This window comes from Molothrus ater, chromosome 1, assembly GCF_012460135.2.
Source record: "Molothrus ater isolate BHLD 08-10-18 breed brown headed cowbird chromosome 1, BPBGC_Mater_1.1, whole genome shotgun sequence".
Taxonomy (NCBI): domain Eukaryota; kingdom Metazoa; phylum Chordata; class Aves; order Passeriformes; family Icteridae; genus Molothrus; species Molothrus ater.
In genome coordinates this window covers 130660420-130687304 of record NC_050478.2, presented here as the reverse complement: position 1 = coordinate 130687304, position 26885 = coordinate 130660420, and the positions used below count along the sequence as shown (strand labels likewise).

General features: G+C 41.7%; 2 protein-coding genes and 1 non-coding gene across 3 annotated transcripts in view; 1 reads left to right on the top strand and 2 right to left on the bottom strand.

The window, feature by feature from the left end:
• Nucleotides 1-13565, top strand: part of MATN2 (matrilin 2) — a 65127-nt gene extending 51562 nt beyond the window's left edge. The window contains exons 15-26 of the mRNA XM_054515280.1: nt 1824-1946; nt 2041-2163; nt 2257-2379; nt 2549-2671; nt 2871-2993; nt 3128-3250; nt 3416-3538; nt 5488-5901; nt 8385-8537; nt 12534-12605; nt 13105-13209; nt 13453-13565. Coding sequence (XP_054371255.1) covers nt 1824-1946; nt 2041-2163; nt 2257-2379; nt 2549-2671; nt 2871-2993; nt 3128-3250; nt 3416-3538; nt 5488-5901; nt 8385-8537; nt 12534-12605; nt 13105-13209; nt 13453-13565 — 1718 coding nt within the window. The remainder of the gene's footprint in view (nt 1-1823; nt 1947-2040; nt 2164-2256; nt 2380-2548; nt 2672-2870; nt 2994-3127; nt 3251-3415; nt 3539-5487; nt 5902-8384; nt 8538-12533; nt 12606-13104; nt 13210-13452) is intronic.
• Nucleotides 13566-18164: 4599 nt separating this feature from the next.
• RPL30 (ribosomal protein L30) lies at nt 18165-22047 on the bottom strand. The gene is made up of 5 exons (XM_036378637.2): nt 21956-22047; nt 21818-21867; nt 20793-20938; nt 19575-19705; nt 18165-18333 (listed from the first exon to the last, which is right to left on the bottom strand). Exons 2-5 carry the CDS (start codon nt 21836-21838, stop codon nt 18284-18286), a joined length of 348 nt encoding a protein of 115 aa, XP_036234530.1. The 5' UTR covers nt 21839-21867; nt 21956-22047; the 3' UTR covers nt 18165-18283.
• Nucleotides 18572-18706, bottom strand: LOC118684433 (small nucleolar RNA SNORA72). The gene has a single exon (XR_004979837.1). It is a non-coding gene; the product is annotated as a small nucleolar RNA SNORA72 (small nucleolar RNA).
• Nucleotides 22048-26885: the final 4838 nt, after the last annotated feature.

The window sequence follows — 26885 nt, the reverse complement described above, 5'->3', positions numbered from 1 at the left end:
ATAAGCAAATGAAACTCCTTCAGGCTTTTTATGTCTTCTAATCTTTTTATAACTCTCTTCTTGCTCCCCTAAAACCTCTGCTGTTTATCAGCATTCTTGTGGATGCACCACAGTGAAAGGAAGTCTTCTAATAGGAGACTCAGCAGGATCCACAGCAGAGGAACAATAACCCATCTAATTCTTATTTGAATCTACCTATCATTTTAAAAATAATTTATCTTTTGTTTAATCTTTTTTTTGCCAAAAGACAGTGTTAGTCTCTGACCAAAATATTCTGCTAATACTCACACGCAATTAGTTATCTACCATGATCAAAAGTTATTTAAGATTCTCAGAATTACAGGTGTCCCATGTCCTTAAGGCTGTAAGTACAGCCTTCATTCTTTGTTTCTAAATGTATATCCTTAATTCTGGCTATTTTAAAATACATGTGATTTGCTGTTATCCAAAAAGATTCATGTTACCTTTTATCAGCAGCTGCTTTATATTTATTTGCTATTCTCTCAGAAGTAATCTACAAACTTTATTATTTTGTGCTTATTCTGGGTTGTCCATAAAAATATTAAGTAGTAGAGAAGCAAAGCGAATTCTCAGAAGGAAAGTTACTTGATAGTTGCCCATCTAGAATTGGTTCTGAAGCCCTTTCTAGCCAGAGTTAATCCAAGCCAAGCCAGTGTAGGTGGCTTCTTGGGGGTGTCTAGTAAAATAACCTTAAATAGTGCAATCATTGACGGTTTTTATTATTATTATTATTATTATTTCCCTCTTGCATCCCAAAATAGTCTGGCTCATACTTACTTTCAGCTACATAAAATTTATCCTTCTGAAGTAATAGTCATGTCTGCTGCTGGTCTGTATTTTATTCTGTTTATAAACAAATGTTTCTGAGTTGTGCACAGCTGTGTATAAGCAGATGCTAATTTTTACTTATGTTGTAATTTCTCCCTTATCTACTGTGACCAGATCTAGTTTAGATTGCCATATCTTAAATATAATTATTTTTGAGTTAGAATATTGTCTTATGTAGTAGCTTTTGGAATTTTTCTTTTGGTAGCAGGAGACCCCCAAGAAATTTGGCTCAGGTTGAAGTTCTTCTAAAAACACAAACCTCAAGAGTCAAATTGAACTTGGCTCTCAGGAGGCCACTTTTTGTGTAAAGGTAGTTCTCCATTAGAAACTGATATTTCTTTTGTGTGGCATGAAGAAGAAAAAGGGAATGCTGGTAGATGGCTCCACTTTCTTCTGCACTTTCTCCCCATCTATCCTTTTTGAAGAGTGGTTAACTAAGTGGTTTAACATTGCAGTCATACAAGTCCTCGCATCAATTTTCAGCAATCCAGTTAGATTTTGTTTATTGTCTTATATAAGTAGTTCCTGTTCTTTCAGGTTTTGTTTATGCAGACTCTTGGCACTGATATAAGGATGTCAAGAATTATGGTTAAATCATGTCCAATGGTGTTTTTCTTAGTGTTGTTTTTACCAGCATGCATTTATGCTAAATGACTGTACTAAATTATTCCCTCATTTCACTCTTGGTGCTCTTAATGTAAACTCCTCTTCCTTAATCTAGTCAGATTAATCCTAAAATGGTTTATTTTCAGTTGGAGGTCATCCGAACCATGACGTTCTGGTCAGATGATAAAGAATAGATACTCAGTGTAAGCTAAGATGTCCATCATTTAACTAGTGTGAGAGAGATTTGCTTTCAATTCGCAAGCTTCCATCTCTTTTTGCTCATGGGATTGATCCCCCAGTCATTGTATTTATTTAAAAAAAAATAATTTAACTAACAAGCCATGTAAATATTATCTAACTATTCCCAGGCAAGGATATTTGCAAATCAGTCAACCATGGCTGTGAACATGTGTGTGCTAGTGCTGGTGATTCATTTGTTTGTAAGTGCCAGGAGGGATTCCAGCTAAGAGAAGATGGAAAAACTTGCAGAAGTAAGTAGTCTGATATTTATCAACATACTCTTTATCTACAGCTCGTGCTCGTGTAGAAATGGGCTAACCAGCAAAAGCTGTCATCTGTTTTCAGATAAAGATCTTTGCAAATCAGTCAACCATGGCTGTGAATATGTTTGTGTTAATTCTGGTGATTCATATACCTGCAAATGCCGTGATGGGTTCCTACTGAGAGAAGATGGGAAAACCTGCAGAAGTAAGCAGCACAGGAACTTAATTGGATGAATTACACATTCAGTAATCAAGGCCTCTGCTGATGTGTGCTGACTACCAACTCTCCTGTTTGCAGACAAGGACATTTGCAACTCAGTTGACCATGGCTGTGAACAAGTTTGTGTGAATACTGAGGATTCCTACATCTGCCAGTGTCATGAAGAATTCATACTGAAGGAAGATGGAAAGACATGTAGATGTGAGTAGCCTGAGCTATAAAAGTATGCTTTTATTTGAGGTCTTCAAGTGTTGTGGATGTGAGTGCACACATGTATGTTTGTGATTTCCAACTATTTGGGCTGGTTTAAAAAAAGATACCGTCTCTCCCTAAGAAGCCTCACCTCACAAACCCCATCCACTTTTCTCAGATAAGGATGTTTGCAACTCAGTCGACCACAGCTGTGAGCATATTTGTGTTAATACCGGTGATTCCTATGTCTGCAAGTGTCATGAAGACTTCATACTGAGGGAAGATGGAAGAACTTGCAGGAGTAAGTTATTTAATCTTGTTTTGTACTTCCTGATCTGTTAATGAAACACACTATGCAACAGTAGTGTGCCATTTGTGTCCTTGTTATAGAATCAGCTTAATGTGAGCTCCTTCATAGAAAATCATAGCCAAATTTTTTATATTTTGTGAAATTTATTTACTTAGCTAACTGTGCTAAATACAATTTTCATTATTCCAAGGTAAAAATGTCTGCAAAACAGTCACCCATGGTTGTGAACATGTCTGTGTTCCAACTGGCGATTCATACATGTGTCAGTGTCACAAGGGATTTATATTGAGGCGAGACAGGAAAACATGCAGGAGTGAGTAGCTGAAACTTCTATGGGGAATATGTTTTTCAGTCTTAAAAGAAATAACATACTTACTTTCACTCAAAGCTTGACAGTTTTCTATTAGAGAAATAGTCTAATAAGGGGATTCTCTTAACAATTCTCAGATAAAGACCTGTGTAAATCCATTGACCATGGCTGTGAACATGTGTGCATTAATAATAACAACTCATACAGCTGTCAGTGCCATGAGGGCTTTGTCCTGCGACAAGATGGGAGGACATGTCGAAGTAAGTAACTCATTATGTCTGTCAGCCCCTCTTCTCTGGCATTGCTACATAAATTAGCAAAGATATTGTACTCCTTTATCATATGTTCTTCAGAGATCCTGTTTGGGGTCTTTGGATTTATAAAATGTTAAATAGAATACAGATAAATACTCCAATTTTTCCTAGGTAAAGATGTCTGTAAATCAGTTGACCATGGTTGTGAATATGCGTGTGTTAATAATGGCGATTCCTATATCTGCAAATGCCAGGAGGGGTATGTACTAAAAGAGGATCAGAAAACATGCAGAAGTAAGTATATTTTATTTTGAAAGCATTTGTTTCTTTTATTTCTAAAATTAATTTACCTCCCTTCAAAAAAATTATAGAATCATAGAATGGTCTGGGTTGGAGGAACCTTATTAAAGATCACTTAGTTCAATCTCCCTGCTGATGGCAAGGGCACCTTCTACTAGACCAGGTGTCTCCAAGCCAAATACAGCTTGGCTTTGAACACTGCCACAACCTCTCATTTCAAAGATGATATAATATTTGAAATCCCAGGGCATATGTGTGTGGCAGAAAATGTCACAAACAATTAACTTGATGCTCACATAAGCAAAAATCTATCAAACTGGAAGAGTTGTTTTAGTACAATAATAATTCTTTTGAAACATCAGGGAAAAGCCAAAAGGGAATCTTATTATTAAGGAATGTACATTTTAATCAGGTCCATATACTGTGGGTCTTTTATCTTTATGTACTACATTTTAAAATCTCATTAATTTTATTTGCTTATCTTCCAACATAACATGTATTTATCTCACCATCTCTTAATACTTGGAGGAGAAATTCTACTGGAATTGAGTAAAAACATTTATTCTGCCAAAAATGGATGCCTTAGTTGAGGAGATTGTGGTTAGAACGGTAACAAGTTCTGGCTGTTCTCGATCCTAACTGACACCATGCACGATGCTGTCCTTTCTTGACTTATGCAGTGGTATTGAGGTGGTTCTGATATGTATATTAATTGCATTTTCATCACCTTAGTACATGTGAGGTGTCTTTTTCTCAGATGACTGCCTGAAGGATTTCTTGAGCAGTTTTAAAATAGATATTTCCTAAGAAGAGAAGTCCAGGCTTGAAAGCTGAAAATCCGTTACTTGTACTTTGACTTGGTAACAAATATCTCCAATAATTTCTACAGAGTGATTTCTGCTGAATAATTCTCTTTTGTGTAGTGCTTACAGCATTCTGCCTGTACAAAGATCAGAGATGAGTGGAGGTCAAAGTTTATTTGGTCCAGACTAAGAGGCAAATCTTACATTCCTTAGTATGGCATATTTTCCCTGGAAGCTACATTGATCCAATAGGAACTAGCTCCAATAGGAGTCCTGCAACTAGCCTTTGCACAAAACACTAATCTCTGCCTGCTGAAGGCAATTCCTCTCCAGAATTTAAAACAAAACAAAGCAAAACAAGACAACCCACCTGGCAGAAGCAGTCTGCAGCTTGGAAGACATTCTCCAATCTCTAAAATCCCTAACCTTGTTATTGATGCCCTACAAACTACTTTGATTTTTGCATGTGCATTTGCAAAAAAGTATGAGAAATACAAATTTTACAAATTTGCCTGTCTTCTGACAAACTCCCAGCTCTAATGGGTCAACCAGAAATACAGCAGCAATACGTAAGTCTTCTACATAATTACAAAATTGGTAGACACTTACAAGCAAAAAAACCCTTAGCTCGCCAATACTGATTCTCTCAATAATTAAATAGTTTTAAAACTATTTTATAACTCCTGCAACACTAATGCAACTTCAGTGATTCTCTTCCATTTCTCTTAGTGCTGACAAATTTGACAAATGCAAGCTTAGTATACAGGCTTATCTCTGGAAGAAAATTATGGCAACTCTGTCTATGTGCTAGCTATGTTCTTCAGTTCTCTTCACTGAAGAGTAATTCTAAACATTTGCTGATTGTTGAAGCATTTTTAACAGATGTAGTATTCTGCAAAGCAGAATATGTCTCAGTAAATATTTGCTGTGGTTATAATTTTGTTAAATTCTCAGTCATTGGCCCACTCTTAGCTTTTGAGACAGACTGTACACAACATCTTCAGACACATTTTGACAGTAGGAACAGCCAGGAACAGGGTACTTTAAATGATCCCTGAATTTTTGCCAGGGTATCTGGATCCCTTTCCCAGTCTTGTGGACTTTTTTCTTGATCTGTACACTCTGTTGCTCTTTTCACAGGATGCACTGAAGGCCCAATTGACCTGGTGTTTGTGATTGATGGATCAAAAAGTCTTGGAGAAGATAATTTTGAAATTGTAAAACAATTTGTCTCAGGAGTCTTGGATACACTTGAGATTTCACCCAAAGCTGCTCGAGTTGGTTTGCTTCAGTATTCCACTGAGGTTCGTACAGAGTTTACATTAAAGCAGTTCAGCTCAGCCAAAGACATGAAGAAAGCTGTGTCACAAATGAAATACATGGGCAGAGGTTCCATGACAGGACTGGCACTGAGGCAAATGTCTGAGAGAAGCTTCACAGAGACAGAAGGAGCAAGACCATTCTCAGCAAATGTGCCTCGAATCTCCATTGTGTTTACGGATGGACGGGCCCAGGATGAAGTGTCTGAGTGGGCTACCAGAGCAAAGCAACGTGGTAAGTGGATGTTTGGTGTCAATGTTTTTATTGTCTCATTCTAAAAGGCAAATATTGTTAGGAATAAGATGCAGTAACAGTTTGGATGTCTAATCAAGAGAGTGTTTGCCAAAGCAGTCTGGCCAGTACAGTGACAGTGGCCACCAGACAGTGGCCATCAGATCTTTGTGTTCACAAGGGCCTTTGCTGCCAGGCATGTGCATCCTCCCCACAGCAGGACTCTTGGGGAATGCCTCACCACGGGTAGTGGTGCCACCCACCTGGCATGCCCTGAGTGTATTCTCTAAGGATAGACATTAGGTATAGAGACATGGGAACACTGGGAACTTCATCAAAAATTTTAGGAAAACAAGAAAAGAAACCCCAAGCTGTCTCTTCAAAATAGAGCAATCTATTCTTGTGAGAAATACTATGGTAATAATTTGCTATATTTATGTTTATAAGGTATATTCTTTATTTTTAACCAATTTTATAGCACTAATGGTGTTCTGGAAGGAAGATGACTCTTTTGGAAAGAAGATAACTGTAGTGCTGTCTATCTTACTGTTTCTACATGCTTATATGCTGAAATATGACTGAAAACTGGTGATTTTTAATTTCTAATATGTTTGGGCAGACATCCATCCTTTAGAACACCTGTACCACAAATCAGAATCTTTTCATCTGTTTAGCAGAGGGAACTGAAAATTTTCAAAACTTGTCAAGAAAATAAACTATCTCTTTTTTCTTTGCTAAACATTTTTTTTAAATTTTATGAGAAACTGCTTTAAGAACCATGGCTGATAGGCCACAACACAGAGAAAATAGCCAGACTTCAAAAGATTTTCCACATCTTTTTTTCTGTGCTTGTTTTATTGATTTGACATATTAATCAAATTTGATACATGATTAGTAGAGCATTGATCAGGATCAATACCTCTCTATAAGGAGAAAAGGGGAAAACACCCAAGGATATGAGAAGGGCACCTGCTAACAAGAGTGGCATTCCAAAGAAAGATAAAGTGATTTTAAAAACTTTAAAACCCCCAAACATTTACAGGCTTGCTAGTGAGATGAAACTACATGGAGGATTTACAGAAGGAAAGAAGTACAAACCAACTTCCTACTTGCTGAATGAAACCTCAGCTCTGGACTGCTTACACTGACTGCAATGCTACAAACCAAACCCACTCCCTGTGTAATTGCAGCAAAACCAATAGAGTAATGCTCAATATGAAATGGACCTTGAATACTTTATCACTGATATCCCCAAGTCTTTAAATAGCAATAACTTCAGCAATAACTGGTGCATCCATTAAATTGAGATAGCTTCTGGTGGACAATTTCCTTTCCTGGATAAAGTGCAGTGGTAGGCAGATTCATGAAGAAAAGTAAGGAGATACATTAAAAGTTAAAAACTTGGAAAATGCATATTTTGAGGTGTTATCAGGCCCACGATTCTTCAGCAAAAAGGTTAAAAGTTGCAATTCAGTGAGTGTGCAGCAGTTATCATCTCATGTTAAATAAAGATATCAAACCTCCTCATCTCAAGTTTTATCTGAAACCAACCAGAGAAGGCAGCTTCTTCTCTTGAATCATGTAAGAGCTATGAAGCTCATAGCTGTACTATGAATCACAAAATCAGTACTTGTTGTGGACACTTTCTAAGCCAGAACTGATATAAAGAGAAATGTTCTATCAGATCATATGCTCATGAGCATAAAAACATAACTACTGGAAAAGAGATTATTGAAGATCTCTATGTTTTGTAGTTATTACTTGTTTAAAATCTATCTGGTGAGAGGGCTCTGAATCACTCCCTCCTTCCCTGCTTCCACAGTTAAGAAAACTACACATCCTCACTTACCTTCTCCCTAGCACATCTGCTGTGGAAATACTTGTCCTTAGCATCCCTGTTGTAAGGCTTTTTCTTTCCTAGCCCCATAAATTTCTGTTTTCCCATTCTTACCCCCCTGCATGGGCCTTCCAGCCTGTTAGTGCCCCTCAGAGAGCAAGAATCAAGTCTCATTGTGCTCCGAGGATTTCAATGAAGCACTTAGGCATTTTTCTGAAAAATTACCGCCATCTTTCAGGATTCTGCCCCATTTGCTAATATGCAACAGGTTTTCCCATCAACCCTGCATTGCATATACCCTACAGACACACACAAACCAGGGACTTGCAGTGCAATTGTGAGGCTGAACTGTGTGATTCTCTTGGATTGTTTGTAATACTCTTTCTAGGACCATTTACTATCAGTAGTGGCCAGGCAAGTGTCATCTCTTTAACACAAAAACTGTATATCAAATTACAGCAAACAAGAGAGTTTCTGCAAATCTCCCAGTAATTACAACATATTAAGCCTCTTCACTGATTTTAAAGTTATAGATAATATACATTTATTGGGCTCTCCCTTTCTCTCTTATTTTCCTTTCATGGACAAACAAGTGCTTTGAGTTAGAACTGCTGAAATAATAAGTATGTGCAATTTCTTTTGAATCCAGGTATAATCATCTATGCCATTGGAATAGGAAAAGCAATTGAGGAAGAACTGCTGGAAATTGCCTCTGAGCCATCATATAAACATCTCTTTTATGCTGAGGATTTCACAGCTCTGGAGGACATAAGTGAAGAGCTAAGAGCCCAAATCTGTGAAGGTAAAAAAAATTCCATTTTCCTTATAGAAGTGAATGTTTTCAGGTGTTTTGCTTTTTTGGATTTTTCTGCCCTTGAATACATGAAGAATATATACTGTTAATCCATCACTGGGTAAATTATCTTCCCTTTATTTTCATGAAAGTTGCATAAAATGTACAATTCTATGCCTAGAAGAATTAATCGCTTCTTCTCTTTTCTATTTCTCTGGTTAAGTCAGCCATGCAATGAACTCCACTCCACCAAATAAACATGATGTATTTCATTAGGAATATGGGAAAATAATCAGGAATTTGTAATACCTTAATGAAAATTTAAAAAAAAATCCTAAGACCAGCAGCAAAAACCGAAACCACAGCAAAATAAATCATCAAGACCTGTTGTGTGTATTTATAGACTAAAAATAGTTCCTTGAACATACATTCACAGCTATGAAGAGTGGATGTCAGTTTTGCATAAGCTCTGAGTTTTGCTACACAAATGTGGAAGATTTGTTTCAGAAAGCACCCTTCTTCACTTTGGAACAAACAGCTTTTATATAAACCTTCCCAGATGAAGTTTTGCAAGGGGAAGGGGGAATCTGAGCTGAGATGAAAGCTATGGAGCCAGAGAGAGGACAGCATATCTCTCCCACTCACACATTTCCAAGACTCAGTATTTTTTTGCACATTCAAACTGGTACCTGAAGCAAACTTCAGAAACAACACATGGAATGATGTTTGTCATAAGATTAGAATTGTGCAAGATTATTTAATTTTCACTAGATTTTATCTGGTTGTTTTTCTTGGAATTAAATTCAAACAGGTGTTGCCTTTTCTTTTTTTTCTTTTACATTATTGTATAAAATTAGCTGCAGGACATTTCTTTATACAGATCTCAAGAAAGAATCTGTAAAAAAGACTTTGAGGATGTTTCTTAGCTTGCATACTCTTTGTCCTTCAGTCCTAAGAAGTCCTAGTTTCATCTTTCTGAAATACTAAATGATAACATAAAACCAAGTCAGTTCAATTAACCTTATTAGGCAGACAATCTTCCAATGACAGCATGTCATCTTAAAAGCTTTTGGAGAAGCCAAACCCAAAACTATCTGGCAGCCCGAACAATAATTCTCACTCATTAGCAAACCCCAGTATAATAACTCTCACTGACCAGCAAACCCCAGAGCTCAGGGATGGAAATGCATCCTTCAGGTACCCACAACAGTGGTTAGCAACCACATTTTTTTTTTCCTTTTAACTACATTATTTAAAATATGAAAAAATAAGTAAATCCTGCCCCTTTGTGGCAGTTTCTTGTCTACACCTCCAGTAACTGGGCAGCACTGATGCTTCAGCTTCTGTCCTACCCCTCTCTCAACAACAGTCAATGAATGCCTCACACCTGTGAACTGAGGACTGACCAAGCCTTGTTTTTCTGGACACTCCAGAGCTACCTATTACTCATCAACTCACTCCACCAGAAATTCTGCCTCCAAACCTGTTACACAATCTAAAAGTTCTTTTTTTTTTATTCCCTCTGTTGTATACAGCACAGTTTTTCTCCTCCTTTGCAATAGCAATGACTTTTATCTTTACTCCAGCTTTGGTCCTTAGCTGAGGTCTTCTGAGGCTCCACCTTGTGAGAACAGTAGGAGATCCTGTCCTCATGGACTCCACTGACAGAGCCTCTCATCCCTAATCCCAGCTGTGGATGCACTGCATGTTTCCAACTAAAGTAGAAGTTCTCCAAATGTTTTTTTGAGGGTTAGGCTTTTTTCTTTTATTCTGCAAGAAAGGATCTGCCTTGTAAAATAGCTGCTGATCACTATTAATTATTCTTGATGACTAGTAGTAAAGGCAAAAAAGGAGGGGCTTTTTTTCCTCTTGCCTCTTATTAAAAGGAATTCAGTTGGAAGGTTCCCATTCAGTGCCTTGGTTAATGTTAATTTCTCATCTGACTGGAAGCACTAACGAGGCTCCAGCAATGTCATACATAATATGCACTCGATATGATTGCAGCTTCAGCCCTGGGCATGTGCATTGTGGGAGCTTTTAATTACATGGTCATATACTATTTTTGTCACAAGACCCCAGCCCTGATCAGATGACAGTACTCAGCAGCCAGCTGGTTAACATTCTGTTCTCCTTCCAAATTGTGGATCGTTATCAGTTCAGCATATATTCAGACACTGCTTTTGATGACACTCTCGCAGGCTCCTCCTAACAAATCAGTGTTTTTTTTACAAAACAGAACACTAAAAACCAACATTCAACTTCAGCATTGTTCCCCAACAAATTTATTCATTGCATTGACTTCACCAAGGGATTCAGGGTGATCAGCCTCTGTCACTACTTGTGTGTTTATTCAGCTTCACAGAGGCAATGAAATCAGAAATCTTAGAGCCCCAACTACTCTTCAAGCCTGAAGAGGAGTTTCTTAAGTGCCCAACTGCTATTCCAAAATGGAGACCTCCTGCCACACCTCTACCAGTGCATCTGTCATTTTTCTGTCCCTAATTACATGTCCATACCAGCCCAGTGTCCAAAGCTCAAACATTTCAGGTCAGTTCCTCTGTCCTTCCTAAACAAGCCCCTCATTAGCTTGCAGCTCCTAAACAACTTCTAGAGCAAGTCATTAACCAGGGTCAAACACTCAAAATTCATCTTACCTGCTCTATTGCTCCTACAACAGAAATCTTCACCATCCTTGTTCCCATTTGATCATTCTTCAGCTAGACTCTATTTCTCATTTGTTTCATTCCCTTGTGATCTCATCCCACACCTGTCTGCCCTGAACTCTTCTCCGAATTCTGAGTTCCTTCCAGCAGCTGGTTCCCATGCAGACTGAGATAACTATAGCTCTCTATATAAATATTGTAGTTCTGCTGCCTGGTCTCTGGTCTCCTTATCAACCACTCATCTGTTCTTCCCTGATATTCATGCTCAGTAATTTCAACCTCCACTCAAAAGGGCCTCATCTCCTTCCCAGTGCAATTTAGCACAGCTGTATATTATTATGCATCTGTCAAAACTGACTAAACCAGCAGGGACTCCAATAGTTATAGCAAACCTGGATGTCACAGAAGCATCTTCCACCTCCCTACTGCATCTTCATGGCATCATCATCATGCGAGTTTGCACTGTCACCTTTTACCCCCATGCATTCACTTTCAGGGAAGGAGCTCTGGGTTCCAGATGCTTCCAGATGGTCTGGCTGTGTCCCAGATGCTCCATCACCCTGGCATCATGGGTCACGTGCAGTTGTTAAATACCTGCTCTTCAGCTCATCTGGGCCATGAAGGGCCCCGGAGTCAGTGGACTGTGGAGTGTTTATTTCCTAGGGAAGGACCCACGCCTAAGGAACCGCAGCCGCCTCCACGCTGCCCTCTGGCGGCAAGAAAGGGGCAGGGCACACAATGGCTGCGGTTCCGCCTCCCAACAGGTTTCTGTTTCCTCTCCATCTCTTGACTGAAAAGATCGGGGTGCGGACTCTGAAATAAATCCTTACATTTTAAAGGCTGTGCTTCATGAATTAAAAATGTGTATTTTTTCCCTGTAGTGTATCAAATAGACTCTGCTGCACCCTTCTCACCCAAAAACTCCCAACTCCCTGATCAATGTTTCCCATTATAAAGAAGAAAACTGAAGGACAGGAAGAAACTTTTTCGTTCTCCAAGCAATGTTCTTATTCAGTTCACCCCAAAGGATGATGGATGATAATGAAACATGAAAGAATTTTCACTGTAGGACACAAAGTAGATTGCTGTCATTTCAGATTGCTTCACTATTATTAAATAATCACTTTGGTTTTGGAGGAATTATTCTGATAGTCTGAGTTGAAGGGCAAATTGTGGAGTTTCAACACTGGACCTCTTCTAAATTACACAGGTATGAGGCATTCTCTGCGTGTTATGAAAGACAAATATCAAGCTACTGGCAAGAAACATCAATTGTAGGGAATGTGAACATTTTTATTGCTCTTTTGTGATATCATTTCCTTTGGAAATTTCTATCTACCAGCCTTGAGAGAGTCACCTCACCAGCAGGATGCATCATCTGGGAGGCTTCATAGGACTGGTCCACAGCCTTCAGGTTGGCTGTTTTAACTCAAGTGTCCTCTCCTGCTGCCTTTTCATGCTGCCTTCTGTAGAGAACTCTCACAATTCAGCTAGAATGGTTTATCCCATGTCCCTGCCTCCTCGCCCCTCTGAATCACCCTGCAATGTGAAAAATGGAGATTCACTATAAGAAAAGCATGGCTGCATGCTTCTTACATCATCTGAATTAAATACCTCATGGGGAGGCTTGTATTTCAACACTGGGCTTCACACTTAAAGCATGTTCAGCTTTCAATCACTTCGGTTTTTCACAGGAATCTTCATAATTCCCTTTCAGTTTTGCAACCCACAACTTATATCATGTATATAGTAAATACAGCCTAACAGCCTGGCTCCTTCATAGCTTTGTATCCCTAATCCTTTCCTTGAATGAGATTACTTACTAATTAAGGAGAACTCAGTGCATGCAAGTAGGAAAAAAAATTATAATTTAGTGGGTCTGATTTTTAGAGTGTTGGGGGGGTTTCCTGCAGGACCTGAATCAACCACAATAGCCATCACAGATGTCATTGACTGTCCACATCTTGCAGTACACCACAAGTATCTTTTTGAAGACAGTCACATCCACTCAACAACAGGTAATTGGGTTCCTTTGTTTAGAACAACCCAGACTGTTCTTTGAACATGGAGGAATATACATTGTGTACTGTTTTCCAGTACCAACAGAATCTGCCTCAGGGTGTTCCTTGGGATGTTGACCTGTTTTGAGAACAGGCAGCTATAATAAACCTGCTCTGCATTTATAATGCCTTGTCATTTCCTCCCCATCCTATTCAATTTATTCAGCGTTTAGCCTATACTTAAGTGTTTCTGTTTTTCAGCAAAAGCCTCAAAAGACAATGACCAGTGCAAATGTGAAAACCTTGTGACATTCCAGAACTATGCAACCAGTGAAGTAAGAAAACTCACCCAGCGATATATCCTTTCTGAGTAACTGCTTCTTACAGGTAAGATAAGGCAGGTTAAAACAAACTACATGTTCTTGGATCAAGGCTAAACTGCCTCCATAGCTATAACAGTTTATTGTTATGAAAATCTAAACTACGTAATAGTTGCCAATAAGCAACGCCTTTAACTTTTGATCTGCTTCTCCTTCATAGAAGGAACCAAAATATTAACAAGGATCTTGAATTTTAGTAACTCCTTACAGTAAACACCTTCAGGAGTAGCAAAGAAACAACTGGTCAAATTCAAGACTAACATGCTTTGCTTTGGGCTACTTCTTCAGATGCTACTGAAATAGTATTTACTGGCTACAGGCGTACAGGAGCTGTGTCCCTGCTGAACTCCTTGGTAAGGCACATATGCAGAGAGTCATTTAAAACCATACTCTAGATAAGGAGGAAATCAGAGGACTCAGGTTTGGTTAATCTTGCATTAAAAGAAATGCAGATAAAAGTTAGCAAAGTGCAGATCACTAGCTTCTGCCACTCAGTCTATTTCAAGGGAGCTGCTAGTGCAGCAGCCTTTACCCAGCCTGCAATATCCACATCTCAGGAAACAGCAGCAAACTGGCAATACAACTCATTGTGCACTATTTATGCAGCAAATTCCTGTCTTCTTCATGAAAGCTGCTTCTGATCAAATAAACCCTAACAAGACATCACATCTTCTACTTGAGTTGTGTAACTGTGTGCAAGAGCAGTAAGCACTTTTCCTCTGCACAGAGGAGTGCAGTGATACCAACAGCTCATCACTGCTTCCCAGACAGAACAGCTTCAGACTGTGAACAGTCAGTCCAGAGGGAGGCAAGCAGAGCCCTCGGTGGCTGGTAACCTGATGCAGAACATTGCCTACCTGCAACAGCCAGCCTATCTCTCACCTTCCCAAGTGAATCCTTTGGCAGACATTTAAGGAATTATGTTCTAATCACTTTATTAAATAACTCCATGCAAAGCAGATTTCATAAAAGAGGAGAAAGCCATCATGTAAGGTTATTGCTAGGTGCTTCAAATGCTCATCAACACACATACTGCTCTGACAGGACTTCTTCCAACAACTTTGGAGAAAAATTTCTAGGTTATTTCCCACATCCTTTACTGTTACATGACATGCAGCATTCCAGCCTGCATGCTGACAAGAAAGACCAATTCTTGCCCCTTCAGAAGCTCTTTACCATAATCTCCTGCAGCTGAGCTGTGAGGAGGTCTGAGCTTACTCAAAGAACTTAGTTACTAAGCTTAGAAGCTTAGCGACGTGTGCTTTTTTGCTTTACCATTTGAGCAGGCAACTGGGATTTTTACTCCGATGGCTCAAGGTAATGGAAAACCTGTCAATACCAAACCAGAGACTAGAAATTTTGATAGGAATAGTGCTAAGCACTTCCTCAGAGCACTGTGCAGCTGCTGCTTTGAAGAGTATGAACAATCCAGTTTCCTCTTTATTACAAACCTAATTTCTCTGCCTTATCTCAAGAGCAAGCTCAGGTATGAGGTGCTACACTAGGCCCTGGTAACTGCAGACTGCTGGCTAGTCCTCATCCAGAGATCTGGGGAGTGGGGGAGGGAGAACTGGCTACAGAAGTAGCTCCACTTACACAATACAAATTCAGAGGGACCAGTCCAAACTGTTTTGTGTCAGCTACATTAACTTTTATCAGTAAGTTGAGTGCAGTTTCACTGTTTCAACTTTGCCTCTGTGAACACTTGAGAAATATGGCTGTTGAAGAAAATGCAGTTCACATGATGCTCCTATGCAGAGTTACCTTGCCACAGCAGACAGATGAGCAATTACCAAACCCAATGTCCACAGCAGACCGAACACCCACAGAAGCAAGATACACACCCTTGCTCCTAACTAGCAAGAGATTTTCCTGCTGACAATGAGGGGGACAGTAGCTGTTCTGGCCAACCTCTAGAGGCCAAATTCTATTTGCCTGTCTGCCCTAAAAAATTCCTAACAGCAATGTGTCAAAGATCCCAATTTATATGCCCAGTTCTCCATTTTCCCTTGTGCAAGATGTTAAAATGTTGAAATCAAGACTCTAGTCAAACAAGCAAGGAGTGGGGTGCAGCAAATTCTTCCTTCTGAGGTAGATCTCAGTGACTTCAGATCTCACTTGATGCTGGGCCTCCTCTTCCTCTCAGCTTCCCCTGGCTGCAGCCTTTCCATGGCACTCAGAGAGGGACTGAAGTAAACAGTACTGGTCCAACATCTTCCTGCAGGAGACAGCATTCCTGCCAACTGGAAGCGCTTATCAGGAAAGGGATACTGTACACTACTTTGTATTGCTACAGCTTTTTACTGCAACTGGAACCAGCCCTAGATCCCATGGACTTTGTTGTGCTCTATTCCACATTTGTCTGGAAACCACTGTCACAACTGTGGACAGGAACAGATCATGAGGAGCAGACATTCTTACTGGGGTCTCAGAGCCCCATAATTCTATAATCTATTACTAGTTATGTGCAGTTTTCCACATGATTAAGTGAAACATTTTTAAACAGCATTAACTAGATATTTACCTTCACTTTAAAATAGAGAAAAACAATCAATTTGTAGAACCAGCCTTTTTAATAAGCTACAGTCTGAACTCCATGTCAAGGTAAACCTGTTAAATAATGGGGCTTCACACAGCTTTCTCAACTCAGCTGATCAAATCAAAAGAAAATAAAGGAATATTGTATGAGAAACTAGTGGGATTCTAAGAGGAGAAACGAGAATGTTTATGGACCATAGCAATCAGGTAGCTGACTTTTTAATGCATTTTATCAGTAGCTCTCTTTCCTTAACTTTTATCTACTGGAAGAAATGACAAGGAGAATGGAAGACTTGGAAAACAGACTAAAATACTGATCAGAATTTGAAGTGTACCCTACACTGTATATTTATACATACAAACTTGTCAGAGCTATTTTCTTAAACTGATTTGAAGTAAAATAACATCTTTGTGTCTGAAGTTGAAAAGAATATTCTGGACCCTTGCATTTATATGCCATGTGTTGTCTTGCATTGATTGCAGATAAGAAATGTTGATAATTTTATATAAACAATTTAGTAACTAGCAGAAGTTCTAATTAAGCAGAACAACTGAAATAAGCTATGCAAAAAAATAAAATGGTGTTATTTTTTGAAATGAAACCTCCATGTTTTGAAGTATTTTTAGGGTATGAATTTGACTTGCTTTTCTGTATTTCCCTCCTCCACTCCTAGTATTTTAAGCACACAGATTGTGTGTGTATATATATAGTTCTATGTACAGACATACACTGAACAAGTGAGACAGTATTCACAGCCATTAGGCTTGACTTGGATTCTTCAAAAAAGTTACTACTGGAATCAGTAGGAAGTAAAAATGTAGTTACACATTTGTGTTTAAACTATGATGGAATTAAATTATCAAAGTGGGAAGTCTGCTGGGTTATCAGGGCATCACAACTTGGAAGTTTCAAAAATTTTTCCTTATGTCTAGACTACTCAACTTCTCCCTGCTGTCCTTTGGTCAGTATTCACTGATTCTCTAACTTTCCTAACTTTTCTCACACTAATGCAAGTAGTGTATTAATTCTGAAAATATTACTTGGTCAATTCAGCTAGCTGCACACCTGTCAAACACTAAAACACAAACAAAACCAAGCAAACTGCTTCTATTCTGGCCACCTGAAGTGTCTTCAAGTCTCACTCCCTTCCCTTGACTGCAAGCATCCAGATCTGTGGTTTAATAGGTAAATATACCAGCACTTACTCCTTTGCTCTGACACACCTCGGAGTCTGCCTCTTGACTATCTCCAAATGGAAACACCAAACTTCATTCACTTTATAACAGAAGTAGTTGCAGCAAAACTTAAGTGATTAAGTGATGTCAGACAAGCTGGTGAGTGTGCATGGATATACAACAGCAAGCTTTGAAAGATACCTCATGCTTTGGCATATTCTGTAATTCTGAGAGGTTACAGGTACATCCTGATTTTCATTAGGTGTTTGCTTTTACCATGTCAGAAAATCACTGCCACCTCAATTCACAATCCCTAGTAATAAGGAAGATCCTGCAGCCATGGTCTCAAACAAAACAGGCACAAATCTCTAAGATACTGACATTCTCAGCAACTGACTTGAGAACACCAGCTCATCTGTCTCCATTATCTTCAGAAAACTTAAAAAAAAGGCTACTGATTTAAAAACAGCTTTGTGAAGTTAACTGGTATCTTACTGAAAGCCTATACTACACACCTAGAAGCTATATCCTGTTTGTCCTTTTACAGGTATGTACTCTTGGATGGAAAAGACAAAGGACTGATGCACATTAGTACTTGATTCACTTGGTAAAAACAGTGTGAAATATTTATCATAAGTAAACCCTTAGGGTTCCCCACCAACATCCCAAATTTGCTATTGTCCCTTATGTTACAGCTTGTGTTTGCATTAACACTCCAAAAGCAAACACTAAGGGAGCCTCAGCCTGTTGGGATTTGGCACCATACTTGCCATGATCAAGCCTTCCTTCACTTACCTCTTAAGATCCACAATGCCTACAGACAGAAGGGCAAATTTGGCCATGTGAAGGTTATTTCTAACAGAACAAGAAGCACAGCAGTGGTAATGAATCTTCGTTTATATAGTTTGTTCCCTAAAACCAACAAAAGTATAATACAAATTTTTCTTTAAAAGAGATCTGTAACCAGTTTTATTGTAGAAATAACACCTTTACAGCATTTACTTCTCACTGGTTTGTTCTGGCATGCTTCTAATGATGTCAGAGTCACCTGTAAAACAAAAATGTATTGTTAGAAGAGGACCCATGGAAAGATGATTTTAGGAATAAAAGTAAGAAAAACACCCCCTACTCATAAAATCACCACAGTGATTCTAGAAAAAGAAAACAACTTAAAAGAACAGACAGTCTGCTTAGGAAAAAAGCAAATAATTTTGATAAAATTGATGATAACAATACTTGTAACTGTGTTTTTCTAATCCAAGTACAGTATTTTCCAATAATTACACACCTGTTACCAGCATTTACAAAGCCAGGACTAAAACAAGAATCTAGTCCTGGAGGACACAATGCATAGTTTTACTCTAGCGAATGTCTAGCCTCCCCTGATCACAGAGATATCAGGACAGCGAGAATATTCGCATTGTCAGCTCCAGAGCATTAGGATTGACTTACAGCTCCCACCCCACCCAAAACCAAACCTGAAAGTGACATTTTGACAATTAAGTTTACAGCTACTATTTGAATACAAGGAAGCTAAATAAAGTTTCCTGAAGCAGTAGGAAATTCAAATAATTGTGACTTGGGGAATATCTGGTTAAAGTCATTACAGAAATCATTAAATCTATGTGTATGCATTCTGGTGAACAAACAGAACAAGGGATTGACTCTTCTCTTAAAACATTCTGGAAAGAGGATGGGAAGTCACCTACTTAGCATTCTATATAAGGAATCTGAGCAACTCTCTGGGGCAAAGACTGTTACCAAACCATAGTAATTACATACAAATGTAGTTTTAAAATGAAGCATTTAACATTATTTTCATTCCCTTGATGAATATCCACCTGCCTATTGGTTATTTTTCTATATACTATTCTGGGAAGCAGGACAAGTCACAACCCTTTGTCTCAGACTAAGAACAGTCAAACGGGGCTGTTGTAAACAGCTGTTGTGCAAGCTCATGTCCTAGCTGATGGGTTCAGAAACAGGTCCCATACAGTTGCTTCCCAGACACCAAAACCTCCCTACAGACTGACAAAATGCTCACAGGGCTCAGCAGTAAAAGAGCTATGTGCAAGAGAAGCAGCAGTGCTTCCAGGTTCTGAGAACCTTGCACTCACAAAAGAACAGGATCTTGGTCAGAGAAAATTTTAAGTGTTAAACCTGATGGAAACATGCAGTGAAGTGTGTCATCACTCCTGCTCATTCCTTGCTCAGTGCTGCTACTCACAGGAGAAGGGAGGATCCACAGACACCTCCTCATTTGGCCCCTACACTGCAGGAGGGAATTACCTGGGTCAATGATGGCCAGTGTGCACACTCTGTAGTATTTTCCACACGCTGTGCCCAACTCAATGTTGTTCCCACTATAATGATGGACACCAGTCTTAGCAAGCATAGCGTAGTACTCGATCTCTGATTTTCTGAAATCCAAAAACTGGGTGTTAACAGGACCACAAACAATTCTGACCAACTGTAATACAGAGAGAGCAGCTTTAACTCCTACCACACTTAACCCTTAACTTTTCCTTCTCACCCAGAGAAACACAGCTGTTTCTTGTGAGGCAGCATCACTCCACACTTGTGGCTCAGGAACCTTTACTTAGGTGTCTGCTGAAGGTTTGTAACAACAAACCCTTCAGGCTGCTCCTACTCAGGCTCTTTTTTACATGGTAGGATTCAGCACTTGCAGACCTCTGGAAGGCCTTTCTTTATGTGCCAAAGTGCATAAACTAAGAGTTAATGTTGATGGCCAGTGGTGACCAGATGATGAACAGAGAGACACAGGTGTTGCAGCTGAGAAAGGAACCATGTATTTTAATTTAAAACAAAAAGTCCATCTATGCTGCCCTCTCTTTTGACTTCCACTAGGAGAGTCTAGCAGTCAATACTGTTTCCCAACCATTTTCAGATCCCCACTAATATTGGGGATTGCTGCCCACTGCAACAGTCTTGCTATTTCTCAAGTATCCAATTTCTGGGTTGTGCATTGACATTGTCTTGAGCCTGTCAATATCCCTCAACAACAGAAAGGGCCCAGGTATTCAATGAGGAAAACATCATAATACTAGTACAAATTACATTCTCAAGAAATCAGTTTCACTGGCCAGGACCCCAAATTTATAACTAACTTTGACAAAGTGCTTCAAATATTTTACATCTGTTATCAGTTTTTCTAGCTATAAAATTATTTTCCAATATACTACTTTGGAAAAACATAGGAATTCAGCCCCGTTACACTCTTAGTGAACGCTATCAAGTGTGAAAAGCTTCCAAGACTTTCTCTAGTGCAAACTCCTTGAATCAGAAAGCCAGAAAAACACCAGGAAGCATTTCAACACTTCTAGACTTGAAATCATTACACAGCAAACTACCAAACAAATTTCAGAGCATCCTAGAATATGCCAGCAAAATCCTCTGTATTAAGTCTCTGGAGCAATTAGCATGAAGCACACACTGCATTTGTACAAAGAGCCCATCTCAGAATTGTTTTCTCCCACATCTGCTTACCTCAAAGCAGGACAGTTGTTGGCAAGGATGACCAACTTGGCTTTGCCCTGACGAATCATTTTCAGAGTTTGTTTGTACCCAAGCACATATTTGCCACTTTTCATAACCAGCTGAAGCCTAGAGTTGATGGACTCCAGGGACTTTTTCTGAAAAAGATGTAGAGAAGTGTTATTGTGTTACTTCATGCTTTTCAAAACAATGGAAAACACAATAGAGAAATTTCAAATATGAGCACTTTTCATAATCTCCCTATAATCTGAAACATGGAATAGGAAAGGCCAGTCAGTCACCAGAGTATAAGAAAGCTTATGGACAGGGGCATTGCTGATACTGCGTTTTCCCAAGTTCAGAAAGTTCTTTCTTATCCCCACATCTCTCAATAGAAAAATACATCTCAAAGCACTGTTGCTGCTATGTACATAAATCAGTGACATCTGCATGTATCTGACAAGCTCTTGTCAAGCTCTGCTGGTCAAGGCCTTGCAAATCTAAGCCAGGTTCTCTCCCCAGGGCACACACTGACAACGTTACATGGAGAAGCAGAAAGAAGAGTTCTGTGCGATATCGAACTGATACTACAACATGGGAGCGTGATGCTCATGAACAGGTTAGGCGCATCTGACAGACAAAATCACCACCTCTGACCAAGAAACTCAGATCTGTCAGAACCACTGTAAGAGAAAGGCCAGAACATGGCAGGAAAGGCAAAACCTGAACTCCACCCGCACTAGGACCCCCTCGGCACCACCTCTCCCTTCCTGCAGCCATCTCAGGAGCTCTGCAAGCCCCCGGGACATCGCACGGGAGGGACCTGAGGACACCGAGCGCAGCGGGAGGCGGCCCAGGGGCGCGGCCAGTGGCAGGAGGGCACGGTCCGAGCTCTGAGGGCCGCGATGGGCTGTGCCCAAGGGCTCCCAGCACCCCCGGCCCCCAACCCAGGCCACGCCGGGGTCCCCCCGCGCACCAGGGCGCTGCCCGGCCGCTCCGCCACCACGTGCGCCCGGCGCGGCCCCGCTCTCACTCACCGTCTTCTTGGCGGCCACCATGTTGCTGCCTCGCGCGGCTCGGGCGGTACCTGGAACACAGGGGGATGGAGGGGAGCGGTCAGAACCCGGCAGCAGCGCCCGCAGCGGCCCCCGCGCCCCCGGCCCGGCCCCGCTCACCGCAGACGCGCCGCCAAGATGGCCGGGCCGCCAGAAAGGAAAGAGCGCCCGGCAAGCACCGCGCGAAGACCGCGACAGCTCTCGCGAGAACCGCACACCACCCCGCCCCACGGCTGCCAATGCGCCCGTACCACGGCGGCGGCCCCGGGAGGGGCGGGGCCTTGTCCGGAGTGGCGGGGCTACACTGAGTGGGGGCGGGTCTTGAGTTAATGTAGGCGCGGCCTGGCTGAACGAGAGACGGCGGTTGGGGTGTGTGGGCGGGGCTTGTGTGAGGGGCTCGGCGGGGCCGGCGGCGGGGCCGGCTCGGCGGCGGGGCCGGCTCGGCGGCGGGGCCGGCTCGGCGGCGGGGCCGGCTCGGCGGCGGGGCCGGCTCGGCGGCGGGGCCGGCTCGGCGGCGGGGCCGGCTCCCGCCCTTTCCCAACCTCGCCGCCTCCGTTGTTCCGCAGAGGGGCATTAACGCATGTTACACATCACAACCTCGCGGAAGGCTTCAGGAGCTGATCCGGGAAGAGCCGTAGCGGCCTGAGCCTCCCATCATGGAATCACGGAATGGCCTGGATTGCTAGGGACCTTGAAGCTGACCTAGTTCCAGCCCCGCTGCCATGCCATCTACTAAACCAGCTTGCTCAGAGCCTCATGCTACCTGGCCTTGAATACCTCACAGGGTTGGGCTGTATCCATAGTACCTGTACCAGTGTCTTCACCATCCTCACAGTAAAGGGCTTCTTCCCAGTATCTAATGTAAACCTACTCTCTCTGTTTGAAGCCATTCCCCTTTCTCCTGTCACTAGCAGTACATGGTCTTGTAAAAAAAACCTCTCTCCATCTTTCCTGTGGGCTCCCTTCAGGTCCTGGAAGGCCACAATCACATCATCCCAAAGGCCACAATCAGGTCATCCCAAAGCCGCCTCTTTTCCAAATGGAGTAATCCCAACTCTCTCGGCCTTTCCTCATAGCTCCACCCCTCTAATCATCTTGGTGGCTTCCTCTGGACTCGGTCTGACAGGTCAATGTCCTTCCTGTGCTGGGGACCCCAGAGCTGAGCACAGTACTCCAGCTGGGATGTCCCCAGAACAGTGTCCCTGGGGACTGTCACTTCTGACACAGGGCTGACGGGGGAAATGGTGGGATGGAGAAGGTAAATCTCTTGGGCAATGCAAGGTACCAGCACAGGGGACATGTGGTGGTCTGCCCCATGTCCCTGCTGTCAGCACTGCCTTGCTGAAGCAGCCCTGCACGACAGCCCCTGGCAGGCCCCAGTCCTGCATGACTGGCCTGTCCCAATGGGACGCAGCTCCGGGATGAGCCCAAGCCCACAGACAGGTTTCTTTCATGAAACCAGCACTGAGCCTGGGAATAGACTTGGGCCTGACGCTGCCTATGTTAGAGGTTCAGCTCTGGGTGCCCTCAGTGCAGCTCCCGGGTTTGCCGGGGCGATGGCTCTGCACTCCCACCAGCTGTGCAGTGTCTGTGCAGTGTCCTTAGCCCTGTCCTCAAGCAGCTCAGTCCCTGGCTGTGCCAGACTGATGGTGCAGGGAAACTTCCTCCTGTCCTCCATGCACTCTGGAAACCACAGCTTGAAAATGATCTCACTGAGCATACACACACTGCAATGTCTAGGACCAGGGCCGCGACATGAGCCTGCCATTTTCAGGCCGAGAACATTTGTTCTCAATCCCACAGTGCTGTCCATCCTAGAACAAGCAGGCCAGGCTGGCACAGGGAGGAGAGGGAGCAGCAGCAGCTCAGCTGGTGCCTGCAGGGATGAGCAGTGTGGATGCTCTGAGTGTGAGCAGCGGGGGTTGCCTATGACATCCCCCTAGAGGATCCTCAGGGATCCAGCCTGGGGACAGGACAACAGGTTTGCTGCTGGTGTGACTTGATGCTCTTGAGACACTGCCCCAGAAAGGCATCACAGTGTGTACATCTCTTATGAAATTACAAAATCAGCATAGGAGCTTTGCTACACTCACCCAGGTTAGCACAAGCATGGCAAACTGGTGGGCTTGTTGGCCTTAGGAACTGTGACACATTTATCAATATGGAGTATGGAGCAACAAACTAAAAAGCCAAAAGAAAATATGTTGCATTCAGTTATTCTAGTATGCTTTTATTAACAGGTATTATTTCAAATGAGGGAAATAATTCATAGCAATATACCGTATGCCCTTCTCCTGTTATGGCTACCTCCATGGTAACTTTTTCTTCTGTATGATCACAGACCTAACAAAAATATTTCCAACAGGATATCCTTCTCAGTGACAGGCAGCCTTTGGTCAAAATGCAAACCATCACCCCAAACATTTTTTTCTGGGTAACAACCTTGGGTTTTGACAGATCAGTTTAAGCATCTAAAGACCTAAAGTAACACTGAGACAAAGGTATGTTGGAAAAAATGTACTAAACTTAAATGGAGCTGAAATATCACAAGTGAAACTAACATTTGTCCATCTCTAAAGGTAAAGTTCTTCAGGAATAATGTCTATGTTAAGCACATAAATTATACATGTGGTATATTAATAATAATATGAACATGTTACATTTTGACGTGTCTCTATAGTCCAATATCTTTTATTGAAGAAAAACCACATTTCTATCCCATACTTTACAGAGTATGATTAAATAAATTTTGAAGTATACTTCAAACTTTTCTTTGGCAACTGAAAAGTAAGCTCCATTCTATGTCTCTTTCTTTTCCTGTTCCACTTTTTGCCCTTGTCTCAGCACTCAGGTGCATTGCTGTTATTCCCCATCAAACTGTGACTTTGCTTTTAACTCTTTATACTTTTACTCGATTGTTTATGGTCTGGTGAAACATTCATCTTTCATCCTTGTTGAAATTCCTGGCAAGGGAATATAAAGCTCAGTGGGCCTCCTGAAGTCCTCGGTGCCATTCCTTTGGACTACTCCAGGTTTTACGTCGCCTTGCAAGATGCGGGAGCCTTGCATGGCTCCGGGAGAGGGAGCTGTTTCCAAGGATACCCTTACAGCCTCCGCTCAGGTTAGGAGAGCGACTTTCTTTAGCTGTTTATATAACTACGTCTTTCTAGTAACGTGCTTTTAAAAAATCTCCGCATTTCCAAAGAAACTTTCTGATAGACGCTTTTGTCATTAGACCCCAAATTCTGTTCTAAATCTAGGTGGAATAAGGATTGGGCTGGGGGTGGTGGGAATCCATGCAGAAATGGGCACTATTGTCTCTCTCAGCCCCCAGATCTCCCTTCTGTGAAGGCCTCTCCTGGGGGTCTGTGGTCCATAAAATGTCCTTCATAAAGACAAAGGGCTAGTCCAAACCAGATGAAAATTACACTAGAAGAAAGAAAAGGCTTAGGCCCCACTAAAAATCCTTAAATGGTATTATACAGCCACTGTCTAATGTTGGAATATTGCAGCTGGGAGTGCATGGGCCTTGACAGCAGCTGTTTGAGGATTAAGGAATGGGGGAAGGCACATCAGAGGGTGTTTGGCACCCAGGCACCCTCAGCACCCTCAGGGATCTTGAGCTCCCCTCCACAACGGGGCTGTGATACAGCAGAAATAGAAGAAAGGCAGGGAAGCAGCAGACAATGTCTCTCTCTCCAACAAACAAGTCTCAAGATGGAGTGACCCAGGGAGCAGCTCAGGAAAAGCAGTGTTACTCTCCCAGCACCAGCAGCAGGCACTGTGGTCTCATCCAGCTGCCCTGCCTGCCCCACCATGCTCAGCCAGGGAGGTCAGCTCCTTCTGAGGCTGAGCCAGGTGTTCCCCTGGCTCTGGGGCTCAGTTTGGCAGGGGAGATGAGCATGCAGGGAATGCAGAGTACTTGGGGAAAGCAGGAGCACTCCTCACCCTGGCCTAACTAATCTCTGGTGAGAGGCCAGAAGCAGGGTTTCCAACACAGAGGGAGAACTTAATCCAGAGAGCAGTGGTCTTGAAGTTCTTTCACCACTTTTCCCCACTAAAATGCTGACAAGGTTGTGTAAGAAAGCACCAGTTGGAGGTGTGAAGAGGTAGAAGAGTGAGAGCACTACTAGAAAAGTCAGTAGTGGAACACTGATCTATCCCCAAAATTAGAAAGCAACTTCATTTTGGATGAATGAAACCATCTCAGGGTATCTAAAAAAGGGAAGTCACGGTGATGCCTTGTTAGGATTAATTAAAAACAGAGGCCAGACAAAATTAAGGGTATAAAAAGTGGTTATATTTATTGAAAAGCCTTCAGGTACACTTTAGGCAGATAAAGTCCACCCTGTCTACCCACACCCAAAAAAATTAATGACTTGTCATGGTTTCCATGCTTTTATAAGTTTCTCCCATTTGCATATTGGGGGTTAATCTTCCAATTACAACTTCAGGTAATGAAGTCATTTACCCCACGTTTGCTCCCCTCCCAACTCACTTTTGTTTTACATTTCCTGGGGCCTGAGACAGAAAGGTGTCCTTGATTCCCAGGCCTAGAGAGGAATTGTTTTGTCTGACCAAAATGAGGAAGACAGTAGCTGACACTCTATATGGAGTTTAAAGTTATACACTAAAGAATTGCAGGATTAGAAATATATGAAAAATATAAAAGCTAAAATCCTAAAGCATCAAGGCAATCTCCTGCAGCAGCACTGACACCAATGCCAGTGCATCAGCCAACAAGCCATGGTGGCAGGGGTACACACACCTGGGGACAGATAAGCAAGTTCATGGAGCTGGTCAGCGTCCATGGAGTCTTTTGCAGCAATTTGGTTGCAAGGAATCATCACTGGACATAGTGCCTATGTGGGTTCATCCAAGCAGCATGCCTTTCTGCAGAGAAATCCCAAAGCTACTTCTTCTCTGTGTTATAGAACCCCAAGCACTGCCCCCACAAATGCAGTGGTAATAATATCATCAGCTTTTCTCACTACTCATTGGAAAATTCAATGAACAGTAAAATGAGGTACTAAGAAAATAGGTTTGTGTG

Coding starts and splice junctions, on each gene's coding strand:
- RPL30 (XM_036378637.2), bottom strand. CDS start 21,838: ATGGTGGCCGCCAAGAAGACG. Junction 20,939..21,817: donor TGGTGGCCGCCAAGAAGACG/GTGAGTGAGAGC, acceptor CATCTTTTTCAG/AAAAAGTCCCTGGAGTCCAT. Junction 18,334..19,574: donor ACTGGCCATCATTGACCCAG/GTAATTCCCTCC, acceptor TTTGTTTTACAG/GTGACTCTGACATCATTAGA.